Raw genomic sequence first — 12978 nt, 5'->3', positions numbered from 1 at the left:
TTTTTAATCTTTTTAAAACAACTCTGGTTATCCGAACCGACTTTGATTGTAAAAACTTCATTCTGTCTAATTTCAGGCTCACACTGAGGGGACAACAACGTCTTTTCATTCCATATATGTAAATATCTCGTTTGAACTACTGATTAATATTCATTTCTGTATCCATGAAGCTTTACAGGCCAAGACAAGCCGAAGTAAGATTCTCCATTCCCCTACCAAAAGCTCTGTTGCCACCATTACTGCCCTGGATGAAGTAATACTTCTGATTGTTTTTAACAGGACGTGTGGGGAATCAAGGATCACTCGATATAAAGATAGATTGTGTTTTTTTTTCCTGAAAAGGCCCAATGATTATCATACAAGTGAAAGTTTTGAAATTACATTAAAGTAGAGAATGTTAAAATAAAAATACACCAGGAAAGATTGTGGACCAATAGTTAAAGGAATGCTAAAAAAACCCATAAAGATTAAGAGCCATCCACAGTATTATTTATTTCCTGGTTTTATTCTAATGTAGAAATGTTTTGCCAGTGCTAACTGAAAGACTGAGGAAAAAGGGGACAAAGGGTTTGTGTAAATATGAAATCCAGCCTGAAATGTTCTTAAACCTTCCTTGTATTATTGAACTGTAGTTTCTGCCCTGAAGCTGTGGCTCTAATGTGTAAGATGGGCAACAGCAGAGCAAACACTGAACAGCTGCTGTTTGGTAACATAGATTTTCTCTCTAAGTCCCAGGGCCTTCCTGTTTATCATGGCGCTTGCTGTGCACATGTCAGTATTTTTGTTACGAGTTTGCATAATATAGCTATTTTTGTGTGGAAATGTGTTTGCAAGTGTAATATAAATCTGAATTAAACTAAGTTTTGGAAACAAGGTTGGATCATCTATATGTCTCTTTTGCTGTTAAATAAAATAAAGAAGAGAATAATCTTCTCTTTAGAGTTTCTGATCCTTACATTTTTTCCCCCTACATTTTAGGCAGGATATTTTAGACATTGTTAATCAAAAGAAACAAGACAGTCGTACAATTAAAAAGTGAAATTACACCAAATATAAGAACCTTTAACGTTTATTCTTGCTCCTTCTGTTTTAGCACTGCTTCCTGATTATGAGACATAAGGAGAAATCTAAGTCATAAACAAACATGAACGTTAGACCTTTTTTTTTTCTATTTCTTTTATTACAATTTTACAATGCATTATAAAATAATAACCCAACCCCAAATGTACAATATCTGTTTGTTCTTTGCAATAATCCCATAAAATCTCCTTTGCAGAAACAATTATGCATCAGCTGAGTTTGTATACAGCAATAGTTTAAACAGTTTTATTTGCAAAGTGTTTAACATGTGGTAATGGTTTAAAACATCCAGCTGTGTTGGTTTAAGGTCATTTAATGATATGAGATGGCGCACAATGGAACAAATCTATCACCTTCCCTCGGTCGTTCCTGTGCACTGCTGGTCAGCCACCTGAACAAATATTGCTAGAAAGACAAATTTGATATATATATATATTTTTTTTATTGTATATCGAATAAAAAAAAAAGAATGTGAGCGAGCTCTAAAGCTTTTAAATGCATCAGTTTGTAAGCTATTTGTCGTATTTGTGCAATAAGAGAGCGTAACTTAAAACTGGTGCTTAACTTTGTTGTTTAGAGCATTAAAAATCACAATAATCAAAGTTTCATTCATTTTATTTCAGGTTATCTTGTTGGTAGAAGGAACATTTTTTCTTTAACTTAGTGCAATTCTGTAACTTTTAGTTTCATGTTTTTTCTGTGTTTATTATTGAACCTTATACTCTAATTTAGCCCATTAAAATCTTCCCAGTCTATAAAATCCTCTTTCCAGAGAAAAACCTGAATAAAGAAATTATGAGTTTAAACCTGTATAATTAAAAACCAACATAAGTTACTTTTATAGAGAGTTTGGTTCTGTTAAATAAGACAGTAGAATTTAACATGGCACTTAGTTGTAGTGGTTTTATAAATGACCAACCAGGCAGAGGAGGTCCATTTCTGTTCCCAAACAGGCTTCAAACCTGTTTGATCTTTATATTTTCTCCACAGTCTGTTTTACTTTTACATGGATGTCCTTTGCGCGCAAACCAGATCCTTGCTGTGCACTGTGCTCCACATCCTGAACAGCTCCTGCGCGCTCAGCTTGTGCACCACGATCAGGTTCTTATAGAAGCATGGCTCCCTGTTCATGGAGCTGGCCTTATGCCTGCTGATACCGAAGGTCCTGAAACCTGAGTGCAACTCAGGAGCGACGCTCAGCTTCTTCAGGCACATCCCCAAAAACACGTCATCGATGGGGTACAGCTCCACGTCCTCCGAGGCCGCGAAGAGCCTCCTGGCCAGCTGGGAGGACATGACGAACCCCCCACCCCCCACATAAGGCGGGTAGGGCTTGTCGTAGAGCTCTTTGGGGATGTAGTATTTGCTCTGGCGGTTCCGGATGGGGATCGCCTTGGTGATGGTGTCTCCTATAAATAAGTCTGCGTCTTTGCGCTCCTCCACTTTGAAAGCCGTGAGTTCCAGCAGGTTGTTTGTGTTCACAAAAACGTCGTCATCTCCTTTAAATATGAAGCGCACTCCTGGGCAGTAGATGTTAAACCATTTGAGGAAGTTTACCTCCTTCAGGGTCAGGTTGAAGAAGGTGTCCATGAAGTCCCACTGCAGGATGTCTTTAAAGATCTTATCCTCGTACTCGATCAGTTTCTGCAGGTTTCTCGTGTCTTTCCCTGTTGTCGGAGTTCCGAGTAAAAATAAAGTTTTGATCTTCTTTCCATCCACTGTCCGCTCCTGGCCCCAGGTTTTACGCACGGCTTCCCGCCGGTCGTGCTGCTCTATAACGGATTTGATCACCATGAGGAGGTGCACCTCTCCATCCGCGCATTTCTCCGGATGGTTGATGAGCATGGGGAAGTACCGGCAGTGTCTGTGCAGAACAAACTGGTGGAACCGCGGGTCCAGGTGCCGGAACCACGGCTGGCTCTTCACCGATGCGTCCTCGCTGCAGTTGAGGACTTGCGCGTCCCAGCCTGTCCCGTTGGACACCTGCTGCGCGTCCGTTCTCTTGCTTGGCGCGTGTTGGGTGTTGATCCTCCAGAAATTAGACTCGACGGCCGGGAAACAGTCCGACCCGCACCAGCTGGCATCCCGCGCTTGTTTGATCCTCGCTGCGTCTTTTTCTGACAGTTTCAGTTTGAGAATCATCAGAACAGAAACGAAGATGAGGGACAGACTGAGCAGGGGTTTAACCAAACCGGCCCGCTTTCTCCTAAAGAAGTGATCCATGTCTGTCACCGTGGCGCCCCGGGACCCTCAGATGCTGGACGTTTGGCCCTCATGCTGCCTCACAGCCGCGCGCCCATGGTGAGAGCATCCATCCTCATGCGCACAGGTGGCACAATCAAGTCCTTCCTCGTTGGGACACTTCAGCCCATGTGGACAGATGTCAAATATAAGTTTATTTTAATAAAAATAAATAAAGAGACACATGGCTCCCAGTCGGTCCGGGTTGCCTTTAGCCTCTTCTAAGACTGGAGACTTGTTACAGAACCGCCTCAGCAGAATATCTCCACCCCTTGATGATGATGATGATGGTGATCCACCCCAATCCAACGGGTTTCCCGTTTCTCCATCATTACATGACGCATCAAATTGCTTCCTGTGCGCAGAGTTACTTTATACTAATAAAATGAGTGAAATATAAGAATCAAAAACAAAAAAGGGAATTTAGAAAATGCGCCACAACCTAAGAAATATTCCACAGCTTTCGGATCATATATCAAAGGTTACGTTGTGTTTTTTTCTTACCAGTTTGGATTATTTACGCACATATTCAGATTGAATCACCTTTTTTTCTGTGGGATTAGATTAAGATTATTGACTTTATGAGCTCTTTGATCTGTTGCAGGACTCCCCTTTCCTCCAGCTGGATGCCTGCAGTCATTGTTACGCATGATAATCAGATGACCTCCTGACTGCACGGAGTGATATCAATCTAGAGTATTTCTCTCAAGGCAGTCATTTCTTTAAGAGAAATTCCTGAAAAACAAAAGAATTTCTAAAATTGTTTTGATGTTTTTAAAGGAGAAGATATAAAAACACACACAAAAAATAAATAAATACATAAATAAATAATTAATAATGAAATAAAATTGTTTCAGATTACGTGTTTTTCGTTATTTTGTTCTTTTGATGATTTTATTTTTGTCTTTTTAAACAAAACTTTTACTTAACTATAAACCCAAATAAAGTCCCAAATATAAGTTGCGCTTTTGCGTGTTTTTAGTTTCATTTTTTTTAGTTTATTAAAATATTTAACTGCGTATTTTGTAAATTTGGCTGGTTTTTTTTTAATATATAATATTAGGTCACATTTATGAGCTGTTTTTGTTTTCTTCTTTTTTTATTGTTGGAGGAAATAAGAGGTTTTTTTTTTATACCATGGCTCGTCGAAGATGTTTTTAAATTATTTTCTATCATCTTGTACCTAACACTGTGTATGTCTGGTTAGTTAGCTGCATTTCAACTGTTAACCAGATTTCTATAAATAAACTGAACACGCCCGCAATCTGACAAAAAGAAAAACAAGGGGAAAGAGGCCCTCTTGCGCCATCTTGTGGATATATAGGAGAACTTCGATGTTCCTCATTCTTGAGACACTGAAACTTAATTTCCGAGCTGAAACTTTAACAAAAAACACTTTTAATAAAGAGGAAGATACCAACCTGCAACTTTTTCAGATGTTTGGCTTACATAAAGACAAGAAGAAAAAGTTTAATGATAAAATTTCGTTTATGTTACATTTTTAACGCAACTCGTAAGGTTTTAGAACCACGTGATGCGCATTTACAACAAATATTTTAGTTTTTATTATCGAAAAGAGGCAACCCTACCGCTCCGTTTTATTCACAAAGCTGTTTGTTATATTTACGTAGCGTATCCGCAACGCTAAAAAACATATTTACGTCATTTGCGTCCACTACGTTCAAAGAGACGAATGCCGCGTTCCAAACAATTTTAATCGTACCTCCTCTTGACTTTGTTATTGGGCGTACCGGGGAAAAAAACGTATTATTGTTGCTTAAAGCGGTTAGAAATGCACACTAAGTTAGCATTTACTGGTATTTTCCTATCTATCCGACTCAAAGTAATAGAGAAATGCAAACTCTACGTAGTGCGCTACGTAGTGAGTGAGCGAAGAATTGGAATATAGCCTAAGAGTACGCTAAAAAAGAGACGCAGTGACCTCAGCCTGAACCTGGCAGGCAGCAGGAAATACACGGAGAAGGCGGCGGTGGTTTGACACTCAGACAGACAGGGGCAGGCAGCGGCGGAGCTCGTCCAATTTCCACCGGTGAAAAGCTGGCATTTCAACCCAAAGCTAACAAAGAGCCAAATATCTGGACTCCAAATAACACCGGCGGCGGCGAGCGATGCATAAGGTAGAAGCTTAGCTAATGGAGGGAAGCGGTAACACCGTGTTATTTGTTTAAATGGAGGTCTTTTAGCTGTCGTCTTTGTGTCTCAGAGGAATAACGCAGCTTTTGGGCGCGTGTTGTTACGCCTCAGCGACACATTAGTGTAATTAATCCATATTTGTTTCGCTAAAGTGAAAGAAATATGGTGGAAAGCTAAGTTAGCAACGGTTTTTTTTTTTTGGACAAATGTGTCTCGATGGAAAAAATGTTCGGCATTTTTAGGAGGACTGGAAACGTGCTTGTTTTGTAATTTGATACCTGATTTGAAAAAAAAGCCGGCTAGACTTTTGCTTTTCCTTAAAGAGGAATTACAGGGCTGGTTCTTTAAATATGTAGATAAAATCTCCTGTTGTTTATATTTTCACCTCTACCAGCTAGCTCTGTCCTTTCTTCAGCAATCCTGCTGCGGTGGTTATTATCGGAGATTTTAAAGCTTAATACAAAGTAAAACACTACATTTACAATTTAAAAATAAACCTACAATTCATTTATATATTAACCACTGACTTCCAATATATAATTTTATTCTTTACTTCAGATCATTGTGACTGCAACTATATATAGAGAATAGAATATATAGAATAGAAAATCCCTTTATTGTCCCAAAATGGGGAAATTCTGGTGTTTACAGCAAAAAAAAAAAAAAAAAAAGGTCACATAAATGTGGACCTTAGAAAAAAGTAAAAGAATGACATAATAGTGAAGAGTTAAAAGATAAACAATAAAATACTCTAAAGTGTTTTAACAATATAAAAACTGGAAAATAAATAACCAATATACAGCTGGATATTTAAAATAGCAGCAGCATCAGAGATGTGCAAAATGACAGAAGCATAGTATTTAATTAATTAAGATAGAAACTGCAAAACTTATTGAGGTTGTTGGGAACAGTGATGGTTTTAAAGTCCTATGAAGAATATACATATATGGTATAATTAATGCAGACATTAAATATACTCAAGATAAAACAAGAATAAAAACAACACACAGCAATGTTAATTTATTTGATAATACAGCATATTTTTTTATTGTCGTACTATGATATTTCTGTGAGATTTTCTTTTTTTTTTTCAACAAACTGTAATTTTCAAACCTAACAGCTGTTGAAATGACTCTAAAATATATTTATCTATATAGAAAAATGTAATATTTTCAACTGAAACTAGACGTTTTTTTTTTTACTGTGTTGACTAATTTTGTTTATGATTAGACTAATGTTTTAGCTTTAATTATATTGGAAAACTCTTTATTTCCAAGTGTGCCCCTAATTAACATCTGGACGTTTTCATGTCTTTGTTTATTTTTGACTAAATCACTAGAAACTACAGGAATATAAAGTATGTTCATGTTTCTTACAGGTTAACATAAGGATTTTGTACAGTGGCGGTTAAATTAAATTTACCGGGAAGGCCAGGATGACATACTATTAGAAAAAGAAAAACAAAAGTATTTTAACTCAGCCACAGTCTTAGTTTCAGACTCAAATAATTAGATAAATTGTAAAGGTAATTAATAATTAGTAACAAACTGAAACTTTTCCACCTAACCAGGCTCTAGCAGAAAAATCTTTTTGATTTTGTTATCAGATCGATACACTAAGCAAGAGGAGACTCTGTTAGATTATTAATCTTCTTTTAAGAACCTGCTCACAACAAATGCAAAACATATATTTTTTAACAAGAAGTTAATCAATCTCAAGACGAGATTAAAAACTCTTTTTTTGAAGATCTAATATTGTAAGAATTGGTTAAATGGACACTTTTTGCAATGCAGTCTATTCTGTCTACTTATACATCATAAACAATTGTTTTGGTAAAACACAGAAAAAAACGGATCTTAAAAAGTTGTTAAAATAAGAGCATTTGATTTACAAACATCCTGACAGAGCAGGTAAATATGAGGATCTCCCAAAGGAATCAGTATTTGTGCCCTTAGAATAATACAATTGCATATTGTCTACTTGAAATAAGTCAGTGGAGTTTTTTCCCTCATTTTAATGTAAATAAGTGTATTTTATAGTAAATTGTCTGACCTACCAGCTTAAATTAAGGGAAAGTAAACCTTTTTCTAAAAGTTTTCACTTGTATTTTACTTTTTGTAGTGTATGCTTTCAGTTCTGTTCGGTTCTGCTCCACCCATGATTTTGGAGAAGACATCTTGAAAGCTGCATGGCAATGAAAAAAAACAAACAAAAAACGCTCAGCCTTTATTTACCATATCCTGAAATGTGACTTTTGTCCATCAGACTATGGGAGGGAAGGCATTTCAATCTGGTAGATGTGTCAGATGGAGGTGAGGTCACCATCGCACCAGAAACAGACCACTGTTGCGATCATCTGGAGCCTCTTAACACACAAACAAACCAGAGTTCATCGCCGTGTTATTCCACTGGTTTGGAAACATCTACTCTAAACTCTGTTTTCTGTTTTGACCGCAGATCATCCTGTAGCAGCAATGAGATGCAGACTGAAAGTAGATCTAGTTAAAGCCAAACCTTTGGCATCATGAAGGATCGAAACTGAAGTCTGTTTCCCTCAAAGTTTCACTTTCTGTCTTACTATGGGTTTAAGAGTTGCTCATCTTTATGTAAACAAAACAAAAAAAGAGAGATTTGATTCCCAGGTTGTTTCAGGAATCTCCTAGACAAAGTATTAGTTGGTACAATTGAAGCATTTCTGGCGTGCAGTTCGGACGTGCCGCTAACTATCTCGCTCTGTTTTTATCTCAGAGGAACAGGGGCCATCTTAAAAATGTAAACATGCTCTGAGAGCAATATTCAGAGCTGGAATCAGGTCTTATCTTCCATATTGACTTGGTTGCTGGGAGAAGACATGTGACTCAATCAGTTAACATTGTGAAGATGTTGAGAGTAGTCGGTCACTGACCCTGAAATCCCACATCCTCTGTCATCGCTACGCTGCGCTCCAGACCGTCTGATTAAAGCAAAGCCTCCGCTGTTCCTCCCGTCTTGCTCCGCTACGACTTCTTCAGAGTTTGAGGGGAGCATGCCTGATATTATTAAATTCAAAGGAGCAAAACATGCGGAAATTAACGCTTAATTTTATGACATATTAAAAAAATCAGCATCCAGCAGTTTCTGCCCAAATATTTTCTTTTTATTGTGGATTTTTGGATAACTAGCATCATGTTTTATATGAACTATGTTTGTGCTTTACTTCCAAACTCAGTTTCTCTTCATCCATGTCTGCTTTAAGAGGTTTATTTTGAAGTTGTGAGATTTGCTCTTAGAACTTCTGAATGGATTTGATGAAACTTTTAAGCCTCTCGGTATAAAACAAATAATTTGATGGAGATGGGAAATCTGCTTCCTGGAATGAGGAAGTACCAATAGCCTGAATCCAATCATTTAATCAAATGCTCTTAGTTTTGGGGAATATATAAGAATTATGCTCTAATTTTTAGTTACCGATCTTTCGTTACCATGTTTTAATTTGACAAACTGGATCTTCTCGCCATTCTTTTTCCTGTTTGGTGCGATTGCACGTGCGGATCTTGACCTGAGAGGAGAGGAGAGGAGAGGAGAGGAGAGGCCCCTATCCATCACATGTGCTGGCTGCTTTCTAATCTGAAGCCAAACAGTCCATAAACTAAACCTCTGACATAACTGTTAAACTGTTTAAAACCTGCTGGTAGTTTTGCTGAACAGGCCACGCTATAGTCCTCCTGTTGTGTATCTTTGATTACTGCATCACTAGAATGATAGTTTGTGAAAAATGCCCAATATGGACTGCTAGGGAGGCTTGGCAAAAACGTTTAGCTCAGTAGCTGCAGCTCTCAGGGATCTGCTAGTGTTACAACAGCTGCAGCTCAGCTTACCAAAGCCAAACCCTTTAATAAGTAGTTGCTGTAATGAAATGTTGTCTTTGGGGAAATGAGCAACCTGTGTTTTTGTTTTTTTCCCCAGATGCCTGGTCCACTTGGCAACCCAAAGCCTAGAAAGAGGAAGAGACGATCTGAGGTCAGAGGCTCTACAAAGGTTTGCTTTGCACATCTTTACAGATCAGTTTCCTCTTAATTTTATTTTCTTAAAAAGTACATTTTGTTTCTGCATTTCCTGCTAAACCAGACTGGTGTAACTGCTTAGTAGATCATCTGCCTCATTCCTCCATTTGTGCACCACAGGTTTCTGCTACAGGGAGGAAAAATCTTAAAAGCCAGAAGCTGCTCTCATCAGAAGAGGAAAGTTCAGCACTTAAGTCTTCAAAATCGACTGATAAACTGTCTTATATCAGCTGTGAGTGCCTGGAGGCCGCCGACAGGAGGAGGTGCTCAGGTTCACCGGAGCTGGAAGGTCAGGAGGGTAAAGAAAACGAGCTGAAGTCGGAGCAGGAGGTCAGCAGCTGCAAAGCTAACAGCTTCCTGGAGGAACAGCCTTCTGAGCGTATGGATTCTGACAACAATAGTCGGATCCTGTTCCAAGATGATGACAGTAATCAGATCCTTCCTGTGGAGCAGTTCTTTGGAAACCTGGATATCGTGCAGGTGAGGAGTCCTGGCCTTCTCAATGAGCTGAAAATGTTGGAAGTAATTATAAGTGAAATATAAAGGTCTCCATATCTGGGTTCGCTATTGTGTTCCATTTAACTGTTAATCTGTTTATTTTGTTTTGTAGGGGCTTGTTTGGTCACAAAAACATCCCATATCAGACTCAAACTAATCAGTTAAAAAATTAGTTGACCACAATTTTTCATACGCTCTTAAATTTATGTTTTTAAGTCTTAAATTTGTTTATTTTTTAATTGAATCCCGATTCTTTTCCATTTTTTTTGTTTTTCATATGTTGAGAAATCACTCATTCCTTTTCTGGCTAATAATAAACTCGAGTCACAAGAGCTGAAGAACAGAAAAGCTAAATATAATTTGCTTATGTTACTGAAGAACAAGACAATGGTTTCATTGTGGAGATAATCTCATGATATTTAGCTTTTTAACTCTGTTCATTGCAGGAATCCCATTTATTTAGCTGGTTTTGCCTTCGCCAGGACTGTGAATTCTAATGAGCTGCTAAACACAGAACTCAATGAGGGTTTAAAAACCTAAAATCTAATTTAATTAGCTGAAAACATGGCTGGCATCGATTCAGAGCCCATCAGCTGCCTCTATGCAGCTACATTAATAATGACCTCTAAACTTTTCCTTCTGTAGACTTCCTTGTCTTGGAATCCCCTGCAGTTTAGTTTTAGTTTTATTCTACCTTTCAGCTCTCTGATTACTTTCCTCTATAAATTTCACATTGGATTTAAACAGGTTGTTTTACAGTAATGAATAAACAGAAAAATTTTATATTTTTGATGAACATTAATTAGGCTTGTCAAAAGTATCGATACTCAAAAAAGTATCGTTACTGAAACGTTGTATCGGGATACGATACTCATTTTCAAAAGTATCGATACAGCCATCTAATATGCAGAATAATGGAAAATGTACTTTCTGAACACTGTGATTGAATAATTCTGTGTTCTTTTCAGTTTCAGACTTTTTTTGTAACAGGTGCAGCTGCTGAGAATTATTTTTGCTTCTTAACTGGTTTGGCCAGTGTCATTGTTATGTCTGCAAAACATAGCCAGGAAAGGAACACTTAATTTTAATTTTGTAAGTTTTTTATCAAGCTTGCTTAATATTGTGCACAGCATACAACCTCAAAATATTGTTCTTATTGTTTTTTATTTATTTATTGGATTTTTTTATTAATGAAAATATTTCTGTTGAATTTTGGAGTCTTTGTTTTTATCCTTGAGGTATCGAAAAGGGTATCGAGTATCGAATATTTTACTTGGTATCGGTATCGAGTTGAAAAGTTTAGTATCTTGACAACCCTAACATTAATACAGATGATGGAATTGTGGCATGAATCTCTGTTCCTGCAGGACTTTCCTCAGAGATCACCCGCTACGTCTCCCAGCGCCCGCAGGAAGGAGAGGAGCCGGCACTTCTACGCACAGGAGGACAGTGAAGATGGCGAGGCGAGCCTTCAACCAGAGCAGGGGGCTGGCACTTAGCCAATGGAAACAGAGCAACGTCCCAGCACTTTGGAGAAAGCAACAAGCTACCTGCTCAGACACTGCATCCAGTCGGTTCTCTTCATCCGTCCAAATCTCCCCGTCCACAATGAAGGAGGTAGAGTGGAGCTGGCTCTCAGAATCAAAAATTTTAACGGTGGCGTTTTTAGCCGTGCCAAACCGTCTGCTCTGATGCCGTAAACTATCTCAGAAGCCAAAATAACAACTTTAAAAGAAACTTCAGCTAGAAGCAAACACTCAAGTGCTTTTTAAAAAGTATATATTAACATATACTCTCATTGATCCATCCTAAGTTGTTGCCCGTTTGTCTTAGTGGCACTTAAGGAGAGATTTGATAAAAGAACAAAGAACCTTACAGAATACAGCAACATTAGGAAGTCCCTGATTTCTAGTGTTTGTAAAATTCTGACCCAGTGATACAGATTGTAGCCGATTCAGATATTTTCTTTAATTAATAGCAATTAAATTGACATTTTATCTGGTGGTTCTGTCTCCGACCACATTTAAATGTTTGAATTCAGCAGCAGGTTCCAGCCTGAAGGGAACATAGGAGGAAAAACATAGATCAGTGTTCACTGTCAGTCAAACTTTAAAATCCCTTTATTGCGCTCATTTCTTGATGCATATCTATTTTTCTTTTCCTGGCTCCAGTGCGACATACTGATTTGAATAAATCTAACAGCACTTAAAAGTTGCACAGATTGAATCCAGGGAATAAAAACAAAGACAAATCCCTCCTTTAACTTTCTGCATGGCAGCTGGATACATAGCTGCACTCTGTGCTGATTTCCTGTATTAGATCATAAAATATCCAACTGATTTAACATCACAGGCTGAGATGCCAAAATATTGCTGAATTAAACAGAAAAATGTTGGGGTTCTCGTGTTTCTACCTGTTAGTTTATAGACAAAGTTTGAACCAAGTTAAAGGTGTTTGATGAATATAACTACCTAGATCCGATCGGTTTATAAGCTCATCATAATGAATGTCATATTCCAGCCATTTTTTTCACCAAGTGTCTAAAATCCATAAAGGTTTTTGGCAGCTTCATAATGTAATGTCTGTGTATGTATATGTGTATATATATATTTATTTTAGGCCTGGGCAAAAAAAATCAATTCAATTAATTAATTTGATTTTTTTTTTTTTACTTTGTGGGTGATTTAAAAAAAAAAATTAATTATTTTTTCTGGCGTGCGGCAACTGAGGGTGGAGATTTTTTTTTTTCTTTTTCGGGAAGGTAAAATAAACTTTTCAACATAAGTTTCATAGAAACACCAGTGATAACTGTGACTGCTATGATGAGGTATCGTTAAGCGCTTATCAGGACGCATCACTACGTGAGGTAGTGACGTGCCCCCAGCCCGCTCTCAGGCTGCCATACCCGATCCGTCCCGGAAGCACCATCCCTACCATCAGCTCATTTGCACATACGCAACCA

The 12978-nt window shown here is 37.8% G+C and overlaps 2 protein-coding genes across 3 annotated transcripts; one reads left to right on the top strand and one right to left on the bottom strand.

Annotated features, from left to right (window-relative positions):
* Positions 1-1549: 1549 nt before the first annotated feature.
* LOC107088183 (UDP-GlcNAc:betaGal beta-1,3-N-acetylglucosaminyltransferase 7-like) lies at positions 1550-3555 on the bottom strand. The gene has a single exon (XM_015380196.1). The coding sequence runs from the start codon at positions 3301-3303 to the stop codon at positions 2083-2085; it is 1221 nt and encodes a 406-aa protein (XP_015235682.1). The 5' UTR covers positions 3304-3555; the 3' UTR covers positions 1550-2082.
* A 1674-nt stretch (positions 3556-5229) lies between these two features.
* LOC107088180 (chromosome unknown open reading frame, human C1orf174) lies at positions 5230-12692 on the top strand. Of its 2 annotated transcripts, none has more exons than XM_015380193.1 (4): positions 5230-5459; positions 9421-9474; positions 9639-9998; positions 11384-12692. In XM_015380193.1, exons 1-4 carry the CDS (start codon positions 5451-5453, stop codon positions 11513-11515), a joined length of 555 nt encoding a protein of 184 aa, XP_015235679.1. In that variant the 5' UTR covers positions 5230-5450; the 3' UTR covers positions 11516-12692. The 2 variants fall into 2 exon arrangements, with proteins under 2 accessions (XP_015235679.1, XP_015235678.1); XM_015380192.1 differs by having other exon boundaries at positions 9421-9492.
* Positions 12693-12978: the final 286 nt, after the last annotated feature.

The sequence above is a fragment of the Cyprinodon variegatus genome, unplaced genomic scaffold (genome assembly GCF_000732505.1).
Source record: "Cyprinodon variegatus isolate N-32 unplaced genomic scaffold, C_variegatus-1.0 Scaffold209, whole genome shotgun sequence".
In the NCBI taxonomy this organism is placed as follows: domain Eukaryota; kingdom Metazoa; phylum Chordata; class Actinopteri; order Cyprinodontiformes; family Cyprinodontidae; genus Cyprinodon; species Cyprinodon variegatus.
Note: the sequence above shows the minus strand (reverse complement) of the source record. Positions and strands in the feature narration are given on the sequence as shown.

What these genes read in the sequence shown, in the direction of transcription:
- LOC107088183 (XM_015380196.1), bottom strand. Translation starts at nt 3,303, where the DNA reads ATGGATCACTTCTTTAGGAGAAAGCGGGCCGGTTTGGTTAAACCCCTG.
- LOC107088180 (XM_015380192.1), top strand. An exon ending in AGGTCAGAGGCTCTACAAAG is followed by an intron (nt 9,493 to 9,638) that starts GTTTGCTTTGCA and finishes TGTGCACCACAG; the next exon opens with GTTTCTGCTACAGGGAGGAA. An exon ending in GAAACCTGGATATCGTGCAG is followed by an intron (nt 9,999 to 11,383) that starts GTGAGGAGTCCT and finishes CTGTTCCTGCAG; the next exon opens with GACTTTCCTCAGAGATCACC.